Genomic DNA, 25,432 nt, shown 5'->3' on the forward strand with positions numbered 1-25,432 from the left:
TTGCAGTGAGCCGAGATCGTGCCACTGCAGTCCTGCCTAGACAACAGAGCAAGACTCCGTCTCAAAAAAAAAAAAAAAAAAAAAAAGTATTTTAGATTAGCCACTTTAAAGTAAAAGTACATTTCTTGTGTTTTGAAATACAGCGCTGATTTTAACTATTTGTAAAAGTCTAGTTTCCCTGTTATGCAAAAATGTTAGACTTACACAAATCTCCCGTCAAATTTCAAGAAAAGAAGCACTTCATGTTTACACATAAATTTTTTATTTTTATTTTTGAGATGGAGTCTCGCATTGTCACCCAGGCTGGAATACAGTGGCATGGTCCTGGCTCACTGCAGCCTCTGCCTCCCAGTTCAAGTGATCCTCCTGCCTCAGCCTCCTCAAAGTGTTGAGATGACAGGTGTGAGCCACCACGCCCGGCCTAAATATGAATTTTCACTATTGGCTTTCTCATATTTTTTTTTTTTTTTTTTTTTTTTTTCACTATTGGCTTTCTCATATTTTGCTGGCATGTTGTTAAATCCTAGTTGTTGAGATAATACCATCTCTTGATTACCCCCAAAATTAATATCTCCTCAGTTACCTACACATTGGTTCAGTCCTTTGTAGCACTCTGAGTTATATTATACTGCCTTTCATCATTAGACAAAGCTGCTTGAGAATGATGGCAGGTAGCATACGAGAATTACACACCTGTTGAGACTCCCAGCAAGTCCTTTTCAAACCACTCTACTCCTGCCTGTTCTTTGTCCACACTTTCCAGTTTGAGCCAATGAGTACTCAGTTCCACTGGCCAGTAAAATGTGGTAATTTTGTGGGTGATTGATACATGCATTCACTATTGTGATTGTTGTTGTGTTGGTTCCTCTGGTGTGTATCAGTACTTATTAAATTGTGGGTTTTTTTTTATTTTTTGAGATGGAGTCTTGCTCTGTCACCCAGGCTGGAGTGCAATGGCGTGATCTTGGCTCAATGCAACATTTGCCTCCCGGGTTCAAGCAGTTCTCCTGCCTCAGCCTCCCGAGTAACTGGTATTACAGGCATGTGCCACTATGCCCGGCTAATTTTGTACTTTTAGTAGAGACGGGGTTTCTCCGTGTTGGTCAGGCTGGTCTCAAACTCTCGACCTCAGGTGATCCACCTGCCTCAGCCTCCCAAAGTGCTGGGATTACAGGTGTGAGCCACCATGCCCGGCCAAATTGTATAATTTAAGTCTGTGCAGTTCACTGAATGTCAGTTATACCTCATTAAAGTTGTTTAAACATTTCTCACATGATCTGCTCACCGTCAGTAGTAGGCCAGAACTGTATTAAAAGTCTGATGTCTCTGGAAATGTTTTGGGCTCTGTACCCCTGCTCACCTGCTCCTTAAGGTCCCTGTCTTGGCCTGTGTGCCCCCACCTTGCCAGTTCCTCGCCTCTCTTGTTTCCCACCCTGTCATCCCTTCTCCATGCCACAGCACTCTCTTTAGAAGAGGAGAACCTCACACCATGCTGCAGCCATTCCTGTATGCTCCAGCTACTACTCTTAAGCTGCTCCTCTGTCCCAGAAGCTGTGGCTCTCAGAGGGTCAACATATACAGACAAGACATATGGGACCCCTGCTCTCCTTGTGCTCAGAGATGGATGGGCACACAGGAGCACCAACTGTAGAAGCAGGTCCCCAAGACTACAGGGACAGGTCAAATAGGTGTACAAATGTTAGTATGAAGGAAAGTTATTAAGCTCACAGTACATTCCAATGAAAAGGTACGATTAGACACTCTGAAAATATACCCTAAAGACAGCAGCATAAGAATTGCCAACATGATTTGATTTCTGGGGCTCCCTCTCAATGAGAATCTCTGGGAGATGGGCCTGGATATCTGCATTTTAACAAGCTTCCTTAAAAGACCACTGTAGGGCCACCTAGAATGACAAGAGCCTGGCTGGATACCAGTAGAAGTTGATCTTCTGGATAGTTTGCTTTACCCAGGGCTTTCTTACAGTATAGACATGAAAATGTTTTGGCCATCAAGTAGCATTTTGCCTGGCAAGGTATATCTATTTAATGGTTTAAAACTTACATAAAACATGTACGCTCAAGTTCTGTAATTTATCTGTTGGATGAAAATTATGTGCTTAAATGTATTGATTAAACTTTTCTTTTTCCACAGAACTCAACAAAAATCCAGTGGAAGGCTTTTCTGCAGGTTTAATAGATGACAATGATCTCTACCGATGGGAAGTCCTTATTATTGGCCCTCCAGATACACTTTAGTAAGTATAATGGGACTGACATCTTCAAATGGAGCTCTTTTAATACATTGAATTAAAAACTATTTTGGCAGGCTGGGCGCGGTGGCTCACGCCTGTAATCCCAGCACTTTGGGAGGCCGAGGCGGGCCAATCATGAGGTCAGGAGTTCGAGACCAGCCTGGCCAATGTAGTGAAACCCCATCTCTACTAAAAATACAAAAATTAGCTGGGTGTGGTGGCAAGTGCCTGTAGTCCCAGCTACTCAGGAGGCTGAGGCAGGAGAATCACTTGAGCTCAGGAGGCAGGAGAGTTATATATTTTTTGGACATTTTAATTAAGAATGTATTATACACATCAATGTTTTAAGAAGGCTAAGGAGAATTTTCAAGATCGTCTATTTTCGTGGTTCTCTACTTGAGTCCCCACCGAATACTGGTTAGAATCTAGGTGTTCTTATTCCAAACTAAACTAATGGTCACTTTCTCCTAGTTTATTGAAAGTTATTGTTAGACTATATGATAATCCATTAACGGACTATTAATTGTTAAACCAATGGCTTAAGGAGAGACAACAATGTAGTGGTGTTAAAGAACAGTAGAAGAAGAGAAGTAGAATTTACAAATATTTCATGGAGTACATTTCTAGATGCAAAGACCACAGTCTTATTTTCTGCTCTGAGTGTTTGCAGACTAACTTAAATTTACTAGTATGTATTGTTTTGTAAGATGCATCTGCTGGCGTGGTGCATTGGCTCACGCCTGTAATCCCAGCACTTTGGGAGGCTAGAGGCGTGTGGATCACCTGTGGTCAGGAGTTCAAGACCAGCCTGGCCAACATGGTGAAACCCTGTCTCTACTAAAAATACAAAAATTAGCTGGGCATGGTGGCGCATGTAGTCCCAGCTGCTCAGGAGGCTGAGGCAGGAGAATCGCTTGAATCCAGGAGGCGGAGGTTGCAGTGAGCCAAGATCGCGCCACTGCGCACTCCAGCCTGGTGACAGAGCGAGACTCCATCTCAAAAAAGAAAACGAAACCGTCTCTGGTCTTTGGTATACATTTTTAAAAGTGTTGGTGGTCGAATTGAGATGTGAACCACAGCAATATTTCCGGCAGCTCCGCTGGACTGTGTATATGCTGCTGAGAATACTGCTGGTCACTTCTGGACGGTGCCTTCCTGGGATCAGTAGCCTTTGCTCAGGAAAGAGAGAGAGCATGTTCTAGGGCAGGACCTGAGAAAGGCAAAGGAAGGTACAGGGGAATGAAGAAAGGTTTGTTAGAAGTAAGCCTTTTAAAATGCTACCAAGAATCATGTACTTCATAGAATGCTTAAAAAATATTTGTTGTCGGCCGGGCGTAGTGGCTCACGAGGCTGAGGTGGGCAGGATCACCCGAGGTCGAGAGTTGGAGACCAGCCTGACCAACATGGAGAAACCCTGTCTCTACTAAAAATACAAAAAAATTAGCCAGGCGTGGTGGCGCATGCCTGTAATCCCAGCTACTCGGGAGGCTGAGGCAGGAGAATCGCTTGAACCCGGGAGGCAGAGGTTGCAGTGAGCCGGGATCGTGTCACGCACTCCAGCCTGGGCACCAAGAGCAAAACTCTGTCTAAAAAAAAAAAAAAAAGTTCTTAAAAAACTTCTTAACAGGAAGTAGTGAGGTTCTTGTAATTATTTCAGTGGAATGGAGAGAGTAGAGGCCATCTTGGAATTGTTTGAAGAGCGCTATTGGGAGTGAATATATATACCTTATGTATAAATAACTGCCTGTGAAGGGAAGTAGAGGCTTGTACTGGGGGGAGGGGTGTTACAGGATTGAAAATAAATTAGTATAGGCTCAGATGGTACCCAGACCTGAGTGATTAATTCACCACTTTATAATTAGATAATAGAAATACTGTACCGAAATTCTGTAAAAGCTGGTGTGATTATCTCGCTTTGCCATCATTAGCCCTCATTTAGTCACTAGAGGGCGCTCCACTCTCTTTTCAGTCTATGTGACTGATAACTGATACATTCAAGGGTTACTTTGAGACTCCTATATAGTTGCTACAAGTCTTAATTCAGTCATACTCATATTTATATAGCATTACATTTTTATTTTTATTAATGAGTCTTTCCAGTGCAGTAGTCTTTAAGGCCTTTCTATGAAATGTACATTCTGAAACTGGTGTGGTATACCAGCTGTTTTCAGACTGATTATCAAGCAGTATGGATAACCACTCATATCCACAGAAACTAAAATTTCAGGTAGAAGTGGCAATAGGTTTGTAGTACGGAAGTTTAGAGTGGGTACAGTGGCTCACGTCTGTAATCCCTACATTTTGGGAGGCCAAGGGTGGATCGCTTGAGCTCAGACGTTGGAGACCAGCTTGGGCTACATGGCAAAAGCCTGTCTCTACAAAAAAAATACAAAAATAAGTCAAGCATGGTGATGCATGCCTGCAGTCAGGAGGCTGAGGTGGGAGGATCGCTTGAGCCCAGGAGGTAGAGGCTGCAGTGAGCCAAGATTACGCTACTGCACTCTAGCTTGGGCAACAGAGCTAGACCCTGTCTTAAACAAACAAAACCAGAAAGTCTAAGAAACCTGGATATCACTATATCATTATAACATTTTATAAATTATTAATGAATGATGACTGTATAACTTTTATCTCTCTTTTCCTTTCATCACCAGTGGCTGGTCTGTTCAAGGAGTATGCCTTATGTATTTATTTTGTTTTTAAGCACTGGCAGTGATATGAAAAATTTGGAGAATCTTAAGATTATGTGTTTCGTAGTATTGCCTTGGGTAGATATAGAAAATGAAGAATCAGTTAACCAAAACTCTGAATTACATTCTTTTACAGTTGCAAAATTCTATTCCTGTTATAAATTATTTTCCAGTCCTGTGTGAGACGTAGAGGCAGAAGCCATCTCTGCTGTAATGAAGTTCTGAAGGGAATGAACCTAGTGCCTACATTGCTTAGAAATGGAATGATCAGTGGTAATGCCATGCCGTTTATCACGTAGTGTTCAAGAACATGGACTGTGGGGACTGCCTTTGGTTAGCTCTTTAACTCTACCACTCTTCTTAGTTGAGTGACTTTGAACAATTACTTAAATTTGGTCTTAGCAGTTTCATTTCTAAGGTAAAAACCCTATACTTAGGAAATGTTTCAAACGTTCAATGTTCTATTGCTTATAATAGCAAAAAAAAAAAAAAAATCTTATATTTTCCCCTTTTGCGGATTTGTTATTTATCTTTGTAAATGTCAATTATAATTCGAAGGACACTTTGTAGTTATTAATTAGACTATATGAAAAACTGTACAGACAGTTTGTACTATAATATTGTGTCCCTAAGAGATTAGGGTCCTCAGTAACAGAAGAATAAACTCAGAAGGGTCACTGCTCAGCAGTCCACATAACCACAGAGTAGAGCACAAGCTACTGGTTGTGAACAGAAAGAGACTTCATAAAAATATCTTCAGCCGGGCGCGGTGGCTCACGCCTGTACTCCATTATCTGGGCGTGGTGGCGGGCACCTGTAGTTCCAGCTACTCGGAAGGCTGAGGCCGGAAAATGGCATGAACCCGGGAGGCGGAGCTTGCAGTGAGCCGAGACCGTGCCACTGCACTCCAGCCTGGGTGACAGAGCGAGACTCCGTCTCAAAAAAAAAAAAAAAAAATCTTCACATATTTTCTAGCATTATGCCCTACCAGTAAGGGGAATGCCTATGACAATGCCATTTTTTTTTTCTGCTATAAGATAAAGAAAAGGCCGTATCCCTTAAATACATACTTAATGAAGATAATCTCAACAGAAGTTCCCGTGTTTTTCTTTTTTCACTCACTGTTCTTTTCTGAAGTTCACCTGGATGTTCCAGAGCAGTTTTCTAAACCTTTCATTGTTGATTGGCCTTTTGTAGAATTCTTCAGCAACACACAATACAGAAGACACAGGCTAAAATAGTTCTCACAAATACACTTCGAAATAGGTGTATTTGGATATAAATATAATTTGCCATTACATTATTTTTTTTTCTCATGACTAAACTCTAAATTTTTAAAAATGGAGATTTTCAAACCAGTGATGTGCAAAGCCCATTCTCATGACACAGTCATTTAAACTTACTAAGTATGGGAAAATTTTATTTCTTCCCTTTGTCTTGTGGAATAATTTAGGTTCTCACCCTGGGCATAATTCACAAAATAGAGTAAGACCACAGATAAAAGTGACATAGAAACACAGGCAATGAAGAAAACTTCTAAAAACAAATATCCCCCAATATTCAGTATCATCCGTCCCAGCAGTGATGGAAATGATGGCCCACCCAAGTTTCTGAATGGACTGCATGAAGCCATATGCAGTTCCCAGCTGATGGTCAGGAACTTCAGATGCCACTATTAGCCATAATGCACAGGCAAGCAATGAATAGGAGATTCCCAGAAGACACATAGCAACCCAAGGGCTCTACATCATAAAGGCCAGCATCATGTGGGACACAAGAGTGGCTGCGACCACACGCAGAACCCAGATGCCGTTCTTCCCCGTGTCATCCACGGGGAGCCCAAATACCAGGCGTGGGAGCTGATAAGACATATACAACACTGTTCATTGCACTTGCTGCCTGGAAAGAAAATCCAAATTTCTCTGTAAAGAAAACTTTCCCAGGTCCAATAAAAGGGAACATGGCAACACAATAGCAGACACAGATGATAAATATGGGCCACAGGGGTAAGGAGAAATCTTTCACATCAGTTAATTTAAAAACTTACCCTGTTTTTTTGTTCTTTATGAAGGATTCTTTCTGCTCTCAGATCTAAGTAAGCAAGAGCCAAGGAAGGCGCAGATTAGTGAAAGAATACATTTTATACCCCAATCTTAAGTGTGACCGCAGGGGTTGTGTGACCAGCAGAACCCCACAAAGCTTCAATCTTAGAATACAGCCAACTCATGAAGTTCATGTTTACTGTACTTCCAATTCTAGCCATGCTAAATTGTTGGAGTCCAGACACAGGTTTAATTCTTTTTCTTTAAACTAGCTCACAGCATATGTATCCTGGGCAACTGCTAAGCACTCCCCACCAATCCCAAACACAAATCTTTCAAATTCCATCAGCCAAAAAACATTAAATATTCCACCCAGAACAAAACAACCTGTCCAATGCAAATAGAACAGCTAAAAGTAATTGTGCCCCATCAGATTCCAAATACTCGGTCTTTTAAAAAGCCACCAAAGAAACACAAAACTACATTGGGCCAAGAATACCAGGCATATAGCAGCATGAATTTCATGGTGTTCACCTGCCTATTCTGTTTATCCTGAGTCTGAAGGGCAGCAGGATTATTATAGCAAAAATAGCTGCTGAAGCCAAGGAAGCACATCAATAACAGCATCAAAAGTCATAGCCAGGCGACTGGAGGCCACAGAAAGGCCAGCAGCACCCATGCTTTCTGATCCTTCTCCTCCATTGCGCCCGCGGGAGGCTGAGAGGCGAAAGGGGTGACAACTCCAGGACCTGGCAGAAAAGCAGTGCCCACGGAGCACAGCCAAGTCAGCGATCACATGACTCTAAATATCTTAGAATACTAGATAGTGAACTGTGGCGGATAAAATGAACAGACAAGAGACAGGTACAACAGGACTATAGATTAATAGAACAATGTTGAGCAGATTTCAGACGGCAGCATACAGCACGTTATTTAAATAAAATAAATATGGCAATGGTAGGATTTGATCCTTGTAAGATTTTTATAATTTAACACAAAAACAGTAAGGGAGGCCTCATGGAAAAAAATTGAACTAGGCCTGGGTTTTTAAACCCTTTCAAATGTGAAACTGCTGGTTACATATCTCTTTTTTTTTTGAAAACAGAGTCTCACTCTGTTGCTCACTGCAACCTCCGCCGCCTGGGTTCAAGCGATTCTCGTACCTCAGCTTCCCGAGTAGCTGGGATTATGGGCACCTGCCACAGTGCCTGGCTAATTTTTGTAGTTTTTAGTAGAGATGGGATTTCACCATCTCGGCCAGGCTGGTCTTGAACTCTTGACCTCATGATCCACTCGCCTCAGCCTCCCAAAGTGCTGGGATTACAGGTGTGAGCCACCGTGCCTGGCCTACATACCTCTTTTTAATATCATGGTAGTAATTGTACTATAGTATCTGTGATGAAGATAATACGTAATGAAAGATACTTTGAATTCGTTGATGCCTTTTTAAATTTTATTTTATTTATTTATTTATTATTATTATTTTTGGAGACGGAGTCTTGCTTTGTGGCCCAGGCTGGAGTGCAGTGGCACAATCTTGGCTCATTGCAACCTCTGCCTCCCAGGCTCAAGCCATTCTCCTGCTTCAGCCTCCTGAGTAGATGGGATTACAGGCACCTGCCATCACGCCCGGCTAATTTTTGCATTTTTAGTAGAGACAGGGTTTCACCATATTGGTCAGGTTGTTTTCGAACTCCTGACCTCAAGTGATCTGCCCACCTCAGCCTCCCAAAGTGCTGGGATTACAGGCGTGAGCCACCTTGCCTCGCCACAGTCACATCTTTCTATATTTGAAAAATAGTGGATATGTGACATGTTAATGTGTAGTCTACAGTGTTATTCTACTCTATGGATTTTGGGCTTTCTCTTTGCTAACTTGGCTGCTCGGTAGAAGTTTGCACTCACAAGTTGGGTACTAGTTAGTTAAGCATGAAGAAAAAGAAAAGCAGGTAGGCCAGGTGCGGTGGCTCACAAGGTCGGGAGTTCAAGACCAGCCTGGCCAACATAGTGAAACCCCGTCTCTACTGAAGATACAAAAATTAGCGGGACGTGGTGGCAGGTGCCAGTAATCCTAAGTACTCGGGAGGCTGAGGCAGGAGCATCTCTTCAACCCGGGAGGCAGAGGTTGCAGTGAGCCGAGATCACGCCACTGCACTGCAGCCTGGGCGACAGAGCAAGACTCCATCTCAAAAAAAAAAAAAAAAAAAAAAAAAAAAAAAAAGAAAAAGAGGGGAGAGGCAGGTAGAATTTCCACAGGTAAAATAGAAGAAGAGGGGTCCGCAGATAGAATAAAAACTCAGAAATACCATGGTTGCTTCAGAGTGGGCAAGGCCATTTTCAGATAGAGTGAAAATTGTGTGCTTTAAATTTTTAGGGCTACCCTTTTAGTTGAATTTGGTTGACATTTTAGAGATCGAAAACAATTTAGAGGGTCTAAGTCAGTTTTTCATGATGAGGATTCCAGTCAGCTATTATGAAGCTTTTGAGTGAATGTAACCAATCAGAAGTAAGTGACATGGGAAAGCTGACAATGTTGTCAAGGGATCAAGTGGCAAGTGGCTACCGGTAGAATCAAGTGCAGGGGCTTTGTGGCAGTGGCTTTGATGTCCTTTTACATAGACTCTCTCTCTCTCTCTTTTTTTTTTTTTGTTGAGACGGAGTCTCACTCTGGCACCCAGGCTGGAGTGCAAGTGGCACAATCTTGGCCCACTGCACCTGCCACTTCCCAGGTTCAAACAATTCTCCTACCTCAGCCTCCCAAGTAGCTGGGATTACAGGCGCACGCCACCACGTTTGGCTGTTTTCTGTAATTGTGGCTTTCAAACCCATAATTAGAAATATTTTACATCGGGCCGGGTGCGGTGGCTCACACTTGTAATCCCAGCACTTTGGGCGGCCAAGGCGGGTGGATCACGAGGTCAGGAGATCGAGACCACGGTGAAACCCCGTCTCTACTAAAAATAAAAAAAGTTAGCCGGGCGTGGTGGCGGGCGCCTGTAGTCCCAGCTGCTCGGAGAGGCTGAGGCAGGAGAATGGCGTGACTCCGGGAGGCGGAGCTTGCAGTGAGCCGAGATTGCGCCACTGCACTCCAGCCTGGGTGACACAGCGCGACTCCGTCTCAAAAAAAAAAAAAAAAAAAAAAAAAAGAAATATTTTACGTCATGACCCACTGCATACATATGTGTATATAGATTAGTGAATAAAACACATACATAGATTATATAGCTGAAACTACTTGTGATAAACTCTCATGTTTTCTATTTTTCTTAACAAAAAAACTTTGATAGTGACTCATTAAATTGCTTTTGCAGCCCTGTTTGAAAAACTAGTCCATATAATCAGTATATCCTAAGACCCATTTTGACACTAACTTACACAGAGCAACAGGGTCAGAAGATAAAGACTTAACTCTTGTTGGTGTAATGCACTCTTCACAGCAGCAATTCCAGTCTCTATTCCCTCAAGCCCCTCATGCTTCTTCCTTTCAATAGATAACCTCATCAGTTACGAAAAGTAAGGCCCTATGGTGGGCCTTACTTCATTTCTTCATTTCTTCTGAATATCTCTTAAAGCCCTTGTTTTGTACGGTTTCCCCATCTAGTCACTATCTTCAACTGTTAAATTTTTTGTATAAATTGTCCTGTTTATTTTGCTTAAGTACTTTACTACCCTATTCTTTAACTCTTTACAGCTTTTTTTCTATTGCTTTTTACTAAAAAAATTGTATTATCAAGGTCACTGACTTTTTTTACTCTGAGTCCTGTGGCATTTCCTAATTATTCAGAAATGTTTGGTGTTAATGATCTGTCTCTTTTTTAAAACTTAATCTGCACCTCCCCCATGTCTTATGATCAGAAAAAGCAATAAAAATTCATCCTTGCTTGTGAACAGTTCAAGCTATATTAAAATGAGCAGAGAGTAAAAGATCTCATAACACTACACTATTGTTAGTTAACTATTGTTATGTATTGATGTCCTGTTTCTGGACATTTTTCTATGTGTATACAAACACACCCCCAATTTTTCACTTTTTCTTTCCTTTCCTTTTTTCTTTTCCCAGGCTGGAGTGCAGTGCAGTGGCGCAATCACAGCTCTCTGAAGCCTCAACTTCTTGGGCTGAAGGGATCCCTCCCACCTCAGCCTCTCAAGTAGCTGGAATTACAGGCATGAGCCACTGTGTCCGGCCTCCCACTTTTTCTTTAAAGACAAATTAGCTTATTTTAGAAACACCTACTTTTAAAAATTTAACAATAGATTCCTCATATCATTCCATGACAACACTTACTACTGATATTTTCCTTGGTAGATATTTTCCTTCTGCCACTAAAACGATAAGCTCCACAGTGCTCTTTAATGCTTTGTTCTCTGTTGTATCCTTTTACGTAGACCAATGGTTAGAGTAACTGGGTAATCAACGTATATTTGTTTAGTGAACGAAAACCATTTAATGAGCTGAGAATTTCATTTCTCACTGATCTGAAACAACCATAATCATGATTCTAATGGTTGGACACATTGAACAACAGAAGAATCAGATGTGCAAATGGTATTGCAATAAAGAAATTTAAAGAGGTCAGTGTACTAGAGGGGACCTGGTGGCTAGTTTAGATTTTAGTCAAATAAAATCTTTCTAGAGGTAACATTTAAGCTGAGTACTGAATGGTAATCAGAAGGCAAAGAGAGAAAGGTATTTCAAACAGAGGAAACATTTAGTGCCAAGGCCACAAGACAGGAGTTTTGTATTTTTGCCCTTTAAGGCTGACTTGATCTCAGTGGTTTTAGTTAATGTATACAACTCATTGTATTGTTCTTTTGATGATTCCTTAAGAATGATTGCTAATTAAGTGTCAGTGATCTGGAGGTGCATTGTCTAAAATAGCAGTCACAGGGCATATTTCACGTGGCTGGTGGCTACATTGTTGGACAGCACAAATACAGAACATCTCCAACATGACAGTTCGGTTTTACAGTGCTGTTCTGGAAAGTCACTCTTGAGATTTTTTTCGCTGCTATACCCCTAGAGTTTGACACGTAAATGCCGAGTAAATATTTGTTAAATGATGAAATGAATAAATGGATAGATGGAGGCAGTATATCTGTTCCCAGACAAGGAAAAAGAAAATGTGCATAAGTTTTGAGATGAGAAAGGGTTTGATGTGTTTGAGGAACAGAAAGAAGACTGGCTAGAACAGAGAGGAATGATAGTTTGAAATCAACATAGAGAAATTGGTGATGTTAAACCTTCTGAATTTTGTATTAAGTGCACTGGGAAGTGATGGAAGGGTTTGTAGCATAGCAGTAATGTGATCTGATCTGATCTGGTCTGAATGTCTTTTTAGCAGATGATTTCATTTTACTGGCTCTCTTGAAAGTTTAATTAATGTGATAGCTATGACAGTTTATTAAACTACTTATTTGAGAAAGTAACTGCCTGTGGGAATCCAGATTATTTGTTTACTTCGTTTTTGGTGTTAGTGCTAGCACCCTTGTTTTGTATGTTTTAACACTTCTATACTTAAAAGCAGGAACTTATAGGCAAGAACTTCTTTTTGTTCTTTTTTCCAGTGAAGGTGGTGTTTTTAAGGCTCATCTTACTTTCCCAAAAGATTATCCCCTCCGACCTCCTAAAATGAAATTCATTACAGAAATCTGGCACCCAAATGGTAAGTTTATCTAGTTTTACTTTTACATTTGCAAATTTGATGGCCTGTCATTGAAGTGTTCAAGGTCAATAAGAAAGATCTGTTTCTCAGTGAAATTGCTTTGGCATTTTTGTACTGTGTTCATTGTGCACATGGCTGCGTACTAAAACCTTTAAAAGGAGGAGAGGCCAGGCGCAGTGGCTCACACCTGTAATCCCAGCACTTTGGAAGGCCAGGCAGGTGGATCACTTGAGGTCAAGAGTTGGAGACCAGCCTGGCAAACATGGCGAAACCCCGTCTCTACTCAAAATACAAAAATTAGTCAGGCATGGTGGCACATCCCTGTAATCCCAGCTACTTGGGAGGCTGAGGCACAAGAATCGCTTGAACCCGGGAGGTGCAGGTTGCAGTGAGCCAAGATCACACCACTGCACTCCAGCCTGGGCAGCAGAGTGAGACTGTGTCTCAAAAAAGAGAGAGAAGGAGAAACAGAGATCATGTGGAAAACGTTATTTTTTATTTATTTACTTAGTTTTCAGTTTGGTTTGAGACTCATATTTTAAACCAGAGGCACGGTTACTGAGGGATAACATCAATAGAGCTCCTATAATTGAGGGGATAATTATCAAGGTATTAGATGATTCACTGGCTATTACAAAGAACACGGAAATTGTGAAACCTGGTTCTGTAACTTAAAGTTTTTCATATTATTTTTATACTATGGACAACTCTTCTATGTATATTTGTAGGTGTAAGATTACTGGCAGTGTCATATGAAACAACATATTACATTTTTTAAGCCTGGAAATGATCTAGTATGGCTGTGCATGTAGTGATGACATTGACTTTTTTTACTTAAAGAAGAGCTACCACTTCAAATCCACATGGTGGCAGTTCTCCTGCCTAGCCAGCTGCCACTGGACTCTCTCCCCTGTATATAAGCCCCCAATAACTACGTCTTACTTAAAAATTAAAAAAAAAATTCTCTGTAAAGTAAAATAAAATCCCCAAAGTTTAAGCCAGATAAGCTGTATTTATAAAACAGTCTCTCTGAACTTTTGGCTTTGTTGTGTGTGATAGAACTTGCAGAGATTTCTTTTCTAATTATTTTGACTATGTAATCAGAGTTGTCTCTTTAGGCTATTATACTAATTTGCATTTGGCTTCTCATCATCAAGACTTCTGGGTGCAGGGAATAGAAACATACAGATTAGTTTAAGCTGGAATCAGTAAGACAGGAACGAATGATTGAATGAAGTTAAACAAGGATTTATCGGAAGGATATGGAATATGTAATAGAAGCCAAGGCTTGAAAAACAGATGGGCATTATGAGAGACCGGAACTGGCAAATGGAAAACTACTGGGAGCCAAGGGACTTAGCATATTTTGTTGCATCTAAGGCAGCAGCGATCATAAAAGATAGCTATTTTTCCTACCAGTAAGAAGGGGAAAATATTTCCAACATTTGATGGCAGAATGCATTAACCGTATTCCTGCATGATGCGGGAATGCGTGAATGGGTGACACTTGGCTCTTGTGCTTTGACTTTTCTTTTATCTCTTCCTAGGCTTTCGGCAGTTTCTTCTACCTTCACTTGCATTACTTGATTATAATAGGCAATCGTTTTGCACCTATTTCGAAGAAGATGTAACAGATTCTGAATGTTGGCTTCACCACAGACTAGCTGTGTAACTCTAGGCAAACCCTTTTGGAGCCTTAAGCTAGCTAGCTTGCCTCCCTTCCTCCCTCCCTCCCTCCCTCCCTCCCTCCCTCCCTCCGTCTCTCCTTCCCCCACTCTGCCCCTCCTTTTCCCCTTCCCTCCCTCTCTCCCTCCCTCCCTCCCTCCTTCCCCCACTCTGCCCCTCCTTTTCCCCTTCCCTCCCTCCCTCCTTCCCCCACTCTGCCCCTCCTTTTCCCCTTCCCTCCCTCTCTCACTCCCTCCCTCCCTCCCTCCCTCCTTCCCCCACTCTGCCCCTCCTTTTCCCCTTCCCTCCCTCTCTCCCTCCCTCCTTCCCCCACTCTGCCCCTCCTTTTCCCCTTCCCTCCCTCTCTCACTCCCTCCCTCCCTCACTTCCGTTTCTCCCATCCCGTCCTTTTTTTCTAAGACATGGTCTCACTCTGCCACCCAGGCTGCAGTGCAATGGCATGATCACAGCTCACTGCAGCCTTGACCTCCTGGGCTCAGGTGATCCTCCCAAGTAGCTGGGACGACAGGGACACGCCACCACACCCAGCTAATTTTTGTATTTTTTTTTATAAAGATGGGGTTTCACCATTTTGTTGGCCAGGCAGGTCCTGAACTCCTGGGCACAAGTGATCTGCCCACTTTGTCCTCCCAAAGTACTGGGATTACAGGCATGAGCTACCACGCCAGGCCTATGTTTTCTATCTGTGAAAATTAAATGGAAACATACATGTAAGCAAATACATGGGAGACTTCCCTTCTGGTAAGAAGAAAGATAGCAATCACCTAGGTAGTTTAAGAGGACAACTGATAAAATGGTGTTGTGTTTTGTTTTAAGGTTGAAGAGACTTTTTTTTTCCTTTTCGTTTCTTTTTTTTTTGAGACCGAGTCTCACTCTCTCGCCCAGGCTGGAATGCAGTGGGACAATCTTGGCTCACTGCAACCTCCGCCTCCACAGGGTTCAAGCAATTCTCCTGCCTCAGCTGCCTGAGTAGCTGGGATTACAGGTGTCCACCACCACGCCTGGCTAATTTTTGTATTTTTAGTAGAGTCGGGGTTTCACCATGTTGGACAGAGTGGTCTTGAACTCCTGACCTCAAGTGATATGCCTGCCTCAGCCTCCCAAAGTGCTGAGATTACAGGCGTGAGCCACCGTGCCCGGTCTTAGATGGAATTTTGAACAAAGATGATGCTTGGCTTGAACTTCATTCTTTAGGCTGTGAGGACTCGTTTAATTCATGACATTTAAAGCTGTACATAATAGTAAGTTGTCATGACAAAAAGAGAAAATGACAAAAAAATTAAAAAGCTATGTAATAGGTTTCTCTTATATTTTCCTTCTTGAAAGATTACACTCGTAGAAGATTGGAAGGGGAAGTCAGAGAGATAGCAGGGAGGTAGAGCATTTTAGCAATAATTTGAGTAAAAAACAATAAAAGCTTGAACTAAGAATAGTGTCGCAGGAAGGGTAATTTAGTTTCTTTGACTTGACTGCCAGAGGTGGATGGTAATGGAGAAGTAAGAGTTTAGGATTGACTGGCCATTTACAAAAATAATTACAGAGTGAAAACCATAATGAAATACCACTTTTTACCCACTAGGATTCTCATAATCAAAAAGATAATAACAAGTGTCAATGAGGAAGTAGAGAAATTAGAACTCCCATGCACTACAGGCAAGAAGGTAAATGGTGGGGATGTTTGGAGAAGAGCCTGGCAGTCCTTAAAAGGTTAAGCATAGTTACCTGTGCTTCCAGTCCTAGGAACCTAACCAAGAAAACTGAAAACACATGTCCAGAAAAACTTGAACACGAGTGTTCACAGCAGCATTTGTTATTCATAATAGCCAAAAAGTAGAAACAGCCCAAATGTCTGTCAGCTGATAAATAGAAAAACAAAATGTGGATCCATATAACGGAATATTATTTGGCAATAAAAAGAAATGAATTACATGATATTGTTTTCTAAAGAAAAGAAAGAAATGAAGTAGTGATACATGCTACAACATAGATGAACCTTGGAAACATTATATTAACAGAACAGTCAGTCGTAAAAGGTGACATAGTGTACGATTCCCTTTATGTGAAATGTAAAGAATAGGCAAATCCATAGAGACTGAAAGTGGGTTAGTGGTCCCTACTGTTGGAGGGGAAGTGGAGGTATTGAGGAATGGTTGCTAATTGGTACTGGGTTTCATTGTAGGGTGAAAAAATACTCTAAAATTGATTGTGGTACTGATTGTACAACTCTGTAGACATACTAGACAGAAACCATTAAATTGTGCTCTTCAAATAGGTAAATTGTATAGTAGGTGAATTATAGAGATGTTATAAAATTATTATAGGGGAATAGTTTTATGTGACTGACCTTACATATATTCAGTTTTTCTTGAGATATACTTGCTACATCCAGTTAGATAATTAGTTAAACCAATCCAGGGTTCAGCAATGAGCTTAAGGGCCTTGGAAGTTACTATATCAAGATGATAGATAACATGATAATGAATGGGTTAGTTTTCCTAGGGAAAATACAATTAATGTTGGAGATTAGGATAACATCAAAAGTCAAATTAAGGAAAATGAAAACTAGAAAGTGACTGAGAGAATGGTTCAAGAACCAGGGGAAAACGAGAGTACCACCGATGCCAGGGGAGGAAAATGTATCCAGCAAAGTGTTGTCATAGTATTAGTTGTCTTGGCCCAGAGGGGTGACTTCAGGTAGATGAAAGTACCCAGGAGAATAAATATGTTATCCAGACCACTTGTGGACACAGTTGTAGCATCCTGCTATGGAGAAGCCAGTTTCTAGGAGAATAAAGGAATACCAGAGTAGTGAGTAAATAGAGAAGATGAGGGTAAATCAGTTTTTCAAAATCCTAAATGCATGGCCTCAAGAAAAAGGAGATAGCTAGAAGTATATGCATTGTTTAGGTAGCTTAGTCTTGTTTGTTTGGTTTGGTTTGGGTTTTTTGTTTTGTTTTTTTTTTTTTTTTTTTTTTGAGACAGAGTCTCACTCTGTCACCCAGGCTGGAGTGCAGTGGCTCACTGCAACCTCTGCCTCCCAGGTTCAAGCAATTCACCTGCCTCAGCCTCCAGAGTAGCTGGGATTACAGGTGCGTGCCACCAAGCCCGGCTAATTCTTGTATTTTTATTAGAGATGGGTTCACCATGTTGGCCAGGCTGGTCTCGACCTGAGGTGATTCGCCCGCCTCAGCCTCCCAAAGTGCTGGGATTACAGGCCAGCCATACATTAGAGTGGGCCGAGCCACTGTGCCCGGCTCAGGTAGCTTAGTTCCGTCTCTAATGAACACTGAAATGAAAGAAAAAAGTAACAAGCGAAAATTATATGGGGAAAACTAAGAAACATTGTGGCAAGAGGAAAGTAAACATTAAGTACGTAACTGGCTAAAGGATAAGAACAGACCTTTCACAAAAGAGGAAAGACATACAGGTTATTTCCATGGAAAGTTGTCACCCCAAAAGCATTTAGAAAAGTGAATTAAACCAGATGTTATGTATGAAATTTAAACAGCATCAATAAAGGAAAATGTTCATCCTGAGGAGGCAATGAAATGGCCATCTCAGACTGCTGATGGCAGTATAAATTGATACAGTCCTTTAAAATATGGTTTGATAATAGGTATTAAGCCTAAAAATCTTCTCATTCTAAAATAAACGGTATGTTTAAAATGACATGAGAAGGTTAAAAATGTAAAAATCCTGGATTAGTGATAACTTGATTTTTTTTTTAAAAGGAAAATGGATCTTATATTGTGGTGGTAGAATTCTGTACACATACTTTTTTTTTTTTTTTTTTTTGAGACGGAGTCTCACTCTGTCGCCCAGACTGGAGTGCGGTGGCGCAGTCTCGGCTCACTGCAAGCTCCGCCTCCCTGGTTCATGCCATTCTCCTGCCTCAGCCTCTCCGAGTAGCTGGGACTACAGGCGCCCGCCACCACGCCCGGCTAATTTTTTGTATTTTTAGTAGAGACAGGGTTTCAGCGTGGTCTCGATCTCCTGACGTCGTGATCCGCCCGCCTCGGCCTCCCGAAGCGCTGGGATTACAAGCGTGAGCTACCGCGCCCAGCCCTGTACACATACTTAATAGCATGTTTTTAAAGAAAAATGACTTGGAAAAAAAATCCTTATTACACAATAAGTACAGAAAACTTTGTAAAATAGTAATACTCTATGAAATTTTTATGCTGAACTTTGTAGTGTTACAAGTTTCGATGTTATTCCTTTTTTTTTTTTTTTTTTGAGATGGAGTTTCGCCCATTGCCCAGGCTAGACTGCAGTGGTGTGATGTTGGCTCACGGCAACATCTGCCTCCCGGCTTCGAGCCATTCTCCTGCCCCAGCCTCCCAAGTAGCTGGGATTACAGGCATGCACCACAACAGCCAGGTCATTTTGTATTTTTAGTAGAGATGGGAGTCCTCCATGTTGGCCAGGCTGGTCTCAAACTCCTGACCGCAGGTGATCTGCCGTCCTCGGCCTCCCAAACTGCTGGGATTACAGGCGTGAGCCACCAAGGCCGGCCCTCGATGTTATTCTTGCCCTGATTCTATTTTAGTAAATGGATTTTACTAGCAGATAGGGATCGGTTGGGAAGAGGAACCTTAATTATAGAAAAACTCATACATAAAACATTGAAGGCACGGGCCTTGCCTGTCATATATTCACTGCTGTACTTCTCTGTCAGATGTGTGCCTGGCATGCAGTAGGCATTTAAAAAGTATTCGTCAGCCAGCGCAGGGGCTGTTTCCTGTAATCCCAGTTTGGGACCAGCCTGGGCAATATAGTAAGCCTATATCTCTACCAAAAAAAAAAAAAAAAAAAAAAAAAAAAAAAAAAAAAAGCCAGAAATGGTGCCATGTGCCTATGGTCCCAACTTACTTGGGAGGCTGAGGTGGGAGGATCGCTAGAGCCCAGGAGTTTGAGACCAGCTTGGTCAACATAGTGAGACCCCCCATCTCTACCCCCCCCAAAAAAAAAAAAGTCAGGTTAGACAGGCATCATGCCATGTGCCCGTGGTCCCAGCTACTTGGAGGGCTGAGGCAGGAGGATCGCTTGAGCCTGGGAGGTCAAGGCTGCATAGAACTGTGATCATACCACTACACTCTAGCCTGGGTGACAAAGTGAGACCCTGTCTCGAAAAAAACCAAAACAGCAACAACAGACAACACCAAAAAATAAGAATTTGTTGAATTAAGAGAGCAGTGATATTGATTGGTAGATACAAACTTTGATTCTGATTACCCAGAGTTCATAACAGCAGAAATACTGATGTTATGAAATGAAAAATAAGATTTAGCGTTATATTTATTCACAAATTTGTTAGACTTTATAGGATAAGTTAGGAATGAAATATACATAAGTATTGTCACTACTCAAATTCTTTTCTAAAATTTCTTCCTCAAAGTATGCTTTTAAAAAAAATTTACGGTGGGTAAATGTTGCCATAAAAGATTAGTTTCACACAATAGGGATTATTTATATGATGTATAAATGAATTAGTGGATTAGGACCTTTTTTAATAAGTAATATTTTACTTTTTGCCAAATCACTTAAACAGTTATGTCAATGCATGTCTCCTAAAAATAAGGATGTTTTCTTATTAAATGTGTTTATAGAAAGGAGGCCTCATGAGCATCATATATGTTGATGAGTTTTCATTGGCAGTATGGCATGTTTGTTTTGTGAATTTGAATATACTCCTTTCTCAAAAAATACAATTTTACCTTTATATGATTATAAAAATACATTTCTTAGGAAAGTCTCTGGGCCTTTGACTATCACCAATATAAGTCGGTAAGTTAGTGGAAACTAGGAGGCCATTACATAGAAACTCAGTTGCTGGTTTTTGGAAAAATATGCTTTCTGCAAATGAAGAACATATCCAGTAATTGCTATTTATTCATTTATTATGTTATACTTAGGACATGTAAATGTTAGTCACCATCTACGGGCTAGATATCTTCATGTTTTACATAAATGAAAAAGATAGCTTATATTCCTATTGGGTTTGTCAAATGGATCCTGTGTATTTAGTACAATCTATACTATAGTCTTCCTAAAAAGTCAACACATTCCATTTTGGACATTAACTTCTGTGTATATGTCATGTTTGATAAAGGTACTGTGTGAATCAGGCTCACATTTGTAATTGATATTTCATGTATAACCAAATTAGCAATATATGAAACAAGCCTCTTCTTGAATTTTGCAGTTGATAAAAATGGTGATGTGTGCATTTCTATTCTACATGAGCCTGGGGAAGATAAGTATGGTTATGAAAAGCCAGAGGAACGCTGGCTGCCTATCCACACTGTGGAAACCATCATGATTAGTGTCATTTCTATGCTGGCAGACCCTAATGGAGACTCACCTGCTAATGTTGATGCTGCGGTAAGGTGGTCACACGTCTTCCCTTCCCTTCACTGTCCCTTGTAATAAAACTTGAACTATAGTTAGTAGGTATGTAAGTATGCATGAATGTATGCATGCATGTGTGTGTGTATCTCTTTCCATAGTTCTTATTTTTGACAAAATAAATATAAATATTTATTTACGTATTTATTTTATTTTTTTGAGACAGGGTCTCTCTGTCACCTAGGCTGGAGTGCAGTGGCACAATCATAGGTCACTGCAACCTCAAACTCCTGGGCCCAAGTGGTCCTTCAGCCTTGGCTTCCCAAATTGTTCCGATTACATGTTGTGAGCCACCATGCCTGACCAAAAGTGCATATTTATTGTATACAACATGTTGTTTTGAAATATGGATATGTTGGCTGGGCGCGGGGGCTCACGCTTGTAATCCCAGCACTTTGGGAGGCCGAGGCGGGCAGATCACGAGGTCAGGAGATCGAGACCACGGTGAAACCCCGTCTCTACGAAAAATACAAAAAAATTAGCCGGGCGTGGTGGCGGGCGCCTGTAGTCCCAGCTACTCGGAGAGGCTGAGGCAGGAGAATGGCGTGAATCCACGAGGCGGAGCTTGCAGTGAGCCGAGATTGTGCCACCGCACTCCAGCCTGGGTGACAGAGCGAGATTCTGTCTCAAAAAAAAAAAAGAAATATGGATATGTTGTGGAATGGCTAATTTGTGCTAATTCACATATGCATTACCTCACATACTTACTAATTTTGTTGTGAGAACACTTAAATTCTCCTCTCAGCAGTTTTCAAGAATACTACGCGTTATTAGGATGTAAACTGTGACACCAAATTTAGAATTGGGGGTGGGATGGGCAGAGCAGAAGTGTAGTTTTTCAATGCAGTCAGATTTTTATCAGCTTAAAATGGCTTGTTTATGAAAACAATGAAATTTTTTTGTAAGCCTCATGGTAACCACAGAGCAAAATCCTACAGTAGTTAACACAAAAGATAAAAAGTAAGGAATTGGGGCTGGGCACGGTGGCTCACGACTAATCCCAGCACTGTGGGAGGCCGAGGCAGGTGGATCACGAGGTCAGGAGATTGAGACCATCCTGGCTAACACAGTGAAACCCTGTCTCCATTAAAAATACGAAAAATTAGCCGGGCGTGGTGGCGGGCGCCTGTAGTCCCAGCTACTTGGGAGGCTGAGGCAGGAGAATCACTTCAACCTGGGAGGCGGAGGTTGCAGTGAGCCGAGATCTGGACTCTAAAAACAAAAGCGATTGTCATACCTAAGACAATTTAATGCCTGATCTAAAGTTCATATTATTATCCCCAAGTTTTCAATTTTCAAAAGTTTCACATCTATAGAAAAAAATGTATTAGTTAAATGAACACCAGCATACCTTTCACCTAGGTTCACCAGTTGTAGAAATTTTGCAACTTTTTTTTCTAAACAGTTTGAGAGTAGTTTATAGATACCATAACCCTTCACCCCAAAATGTTTCAGGATCTGTTCCCTAAGAACAAGGCTGTCTTTCCATATACACAGTACAAGTCTGTGGTTGATGTAGTACTATTATTGTTTATACATATACAATCTATGTTCACATTGGATTGGCTTGTCCAGTATTCTTTATTGCTGCCACACCCCCATCCTGCAGTTTTTTTTCTTTTTAAATCCGGAGGCTAGTCTAGGAACCTCTGTTTTATTTGTGTTCAAGTTTTATTAGTCGGCTTTAATCTAGAATAGTTCCTAGTTCCTTAGCCTTCTCTCCTTCTTTGAAAAGCCCTTTGTTCTTATTCTTAGAACCTTTGTTAGTACTATATACCAAAGCCAGGGCATAAAATTTACCTTTCTTCTTAGGTTAATAACAACTTGGGTGGAATCTTATATATAGACTAAGACACTATAGATAACTCCCTTTGAAAGCTATGACTGAAATTAATAATAGAATTGAACTAAAAACTGGCAGAAAACTTTAATCAAGTATTAGTCTAAACAATGTAAGAGATGATAAGGGAGAAGGGGTGATAGTTGCATTAAAAGAAATCCTAGGGAATCATTTTGAGAGAGAACTGATGAATGTTTATGTGTTTCATGCTCAGCTATCAGCAGTTTTAATAATAAGATCAGAGTTGGCCAGGCACGGTGGCTCACACCTGTAATCCCAGCCCTTTGGGAGGCCGAGGCGGGCAGATCACAAGGTCAGGAGTTCGAGACCAGCCTGGCCATAGTGAAACCCCGTCTTTACTAAAAATACAAAAAAATTAGCCAGGTGTGGTGGCAGGCGCCTGTAATCCCAGCTACTTGGGAGGCTGAGGCACGGAGAATTGCTTGAACCTGGGAGGCAGAGCTTGCAGTGGGCCCAGATTGTGCCACTGCACTCCAGCCAGGGTAACGGTGTGAGACTCCCATCTCAAAAAAAAAAAAAAATCAGAGCTGACAAGTTGCCCTTTTTATTTTATGTATGTATTTATTTATTTTTGAGACAGAGTCTTGCTCTGACGCCCTGGCTGGAGTGCAGTGGTGTGATCTCACCTCACTGCAACCACAACCTCTGCCTTCCGTGTTCAAGCGATTCTCCTGCCTTAGCCTCCCAAGTAGCTGGTATTACAGACGTGCAGAACCACACCCAGCAATTTTTTTGTGTGTTTTTAGTAGAGATGGGGTTTCACCATATTGGCCAGGCTGGTTTCAAACTCCTGACCTCAAATGATCTGCCCGCCTTGGCCTCCCAAGGTGCTGGGATTATAAGCATGAGCTACTGCGCCCGGCCCTTTTATCTTAGAGAAGAGTAAATTAATAGCCAATAACCAAGACCATGAATATGCAAAAATTACTTTATTAACCCTTCAAAATAGCTGAATCTAAAAAGAGCCAAATGTACTGCCAGAGTAAAGTCATTCTCTTGATGCTAAACATTTTCCGAAGTGTTGAAATAGGCCTTAATGTGAGGTTGAAATATGCAAACATGAGTTCTAGTCCGAGTACCACAAATTGTGCAAAATCTATTCCTTTTTTTTCTTGAAACCCACTGGTTCTTCCTTCTGATTTAACTAGTTAGTTGTCTCATATTAAAACCAAAAACCATGACTTACAAACAGTTTACCATCCTTTTTTTTATTTTTATTTTTTTTTTTGAGACAAGAGTCTCTCACTGTTACTCAGGCTGGAGTGCAGTGGCACAATCTCAGCTCACTGCAACCTCTACTTCCCAAGTTCAAGCGATCCTCCTACCTCAGCCTCCTGAATAGTTGGAACTACAGGCACGCGCCACCGTGCCCGGCTAATTTTTTGTATTTTTAGTAGAGGTGGGGTTTCACCATGTTGGCCAGGATGGTCTTGATCTCTTGTTGTGATCCGCCTGCCTTGGCCTCCCAATGTGCTGGGATTACAGGCATGAGCCACCGCGCCCAGCCGCTTTGGCCCCAGATTTGATTGACTTTCTCAGCCTGCGGCTTAGCTGACTTGCTCAGATTACCCCTTCACTGCTCTTCTCAACTGAATCTTTTATTTCATGGATCCCATTTCTTCTTTTTCTTCTTGGTTGATTTCCTCCATCCTAGAGTAATGTCTTAGGGTATGTGGCAATTAAATCCTTAGTCTATTTATGATGTAAGGTGCTTTTATTCTTCCCTTATACTTGATTAATACTTTGTTTCTAATATTATAGGGAGAAAAAAATGTATATGGAATTTATATTTTATTATTGCTGATGCGAAAATTGATACTAGGCTGATTGTTTTCCATTTTTAGGTGACTTGTTCTTTTTTCCTTTTCTTTTTTTCCCCCATTGTATTTAGGTTCTTTTCTTTATGATTGGTCTTTGGAAGTTTCACAGAGTTGTGTGAACTCTTTTTCATTTGCCAAATTAACATTTGCTTTAATTTTAAAGATACCAGCCCTGGGAAATTTTCCTTTTAAATTATTTTGAGGCTGGGCATGGTGGCTTACGCCTGTAATCTCAGCACTTTGGGAGGCCGAGGCAGGTGAGTTACTTAAGGCCGGGAGTTTGAGACCAGCCTAGGCAACATGGTGAAACCCCATCTACAAAAAATACAAAAATTAGCCGGGTGTGGTGATGTGCACATATTGTCCTAGACGCTCCGGAGGCTGAGGTGGGGGGATTGATTGCATGAGCCCAGGTGTTGAAGCCTGCAGCGAGCTATGATCACCACTGCACTGCAGCCCAGGCAGTGGAGTCAGACGCTGTCTCAAAAAAAAAAGAAAAAGAAAAAAGAAGAGAAAAAGAAATGACAGTCTGGGGGTGGGGGCGGGGAAAGAAATGGTATTTATGTCACTCAAAGCTATATGACTATATGGATGACAAAGCAGATACTAAACTGAAGGTAAGGGTAAGGATTGGAGGAAGAGGTGTCATTTAAATTGCAAAATGAAGGAGTAATTGTTTTTGGCACCAATGCCCACACTAGCAGTTCTTTTATTTATTTTTTGGTTTTTTTGAGACAGATTCTCGCTCCGTCTCCCAGGCTGGAATGCAGTGGCATGATCTCGGCTCACTGCAACCTTTGCCTCTCCAGTTCAAGCGATTCTCTCACCTCAGCCTCCTGAGTAACAGGGATTATAGGCGCGTGCCACCATGCCTGGCTAAATTTTTTGTATTTTTAGTAGAGATGGGGTTTCACCATGTTGGCCAGTCTGCTCTTAAACTCCTGACCTCAGGTGATCCACCTGCCTCTGCGTCCTAAAGTGCTGAGATTACAGATGTGAGCCACCACA

The 25,432-nt window shown here is 41.4% G+C and overlaps 1 protein-coding gene and 1 pseudogene across 2 annotated transcripts in view; one reads left to right on the top strand and one right to left on the bottom strand.

The window, feature by feature from the left end:
- Nucleotides 1–25,432, top strand: part of UBE2G1 (ubiquitin conjugating enzyme E2 G1) — a 97,299-nt gene that overhangs the window by 56,798 nt on the left and 15,069 nt on the right. Inside the window, exons 2-4 of the mRNA XM_030800357.1 lie at nt 2,155–2,257; nt 12,552–12,649; nt 20,541–20,719. Coding sequence (XP_030656217.1) covers nt 2,155–2,257; nt 12,552–12,649; nt 20,541–20,719 — 380 coding nt within the window. The remainder of the gene's footprint in view (nt 1–2,154; nt 2,258–12,551; nt 12,650–20,540; nt 20,720–25,432) is intronic.
- LOC105738600 lies at nt 6,057–7,778 on the bottom strand (annotated as a pseudogene). The gene has a single exon (XR_004027059.1). The product of XR_004027059.1 is annotated as a major facilitator superfamily domain-containing protein 1 pseudogene (transcript).

This window comes from Nomascus leucogenys, chromosome 19 (genome assembly GCF_006542625.1).
Source record: "Nomascus leucogenys isolate Asia chromosome 19, Asia_NLE_v1, whole genome shotgun sequence".
NCBI lineage: Eukaryota > Metazoa > Chordata > Mammalia > Primates > Hylobatidae > Nomascus > Nomascus leucogenys.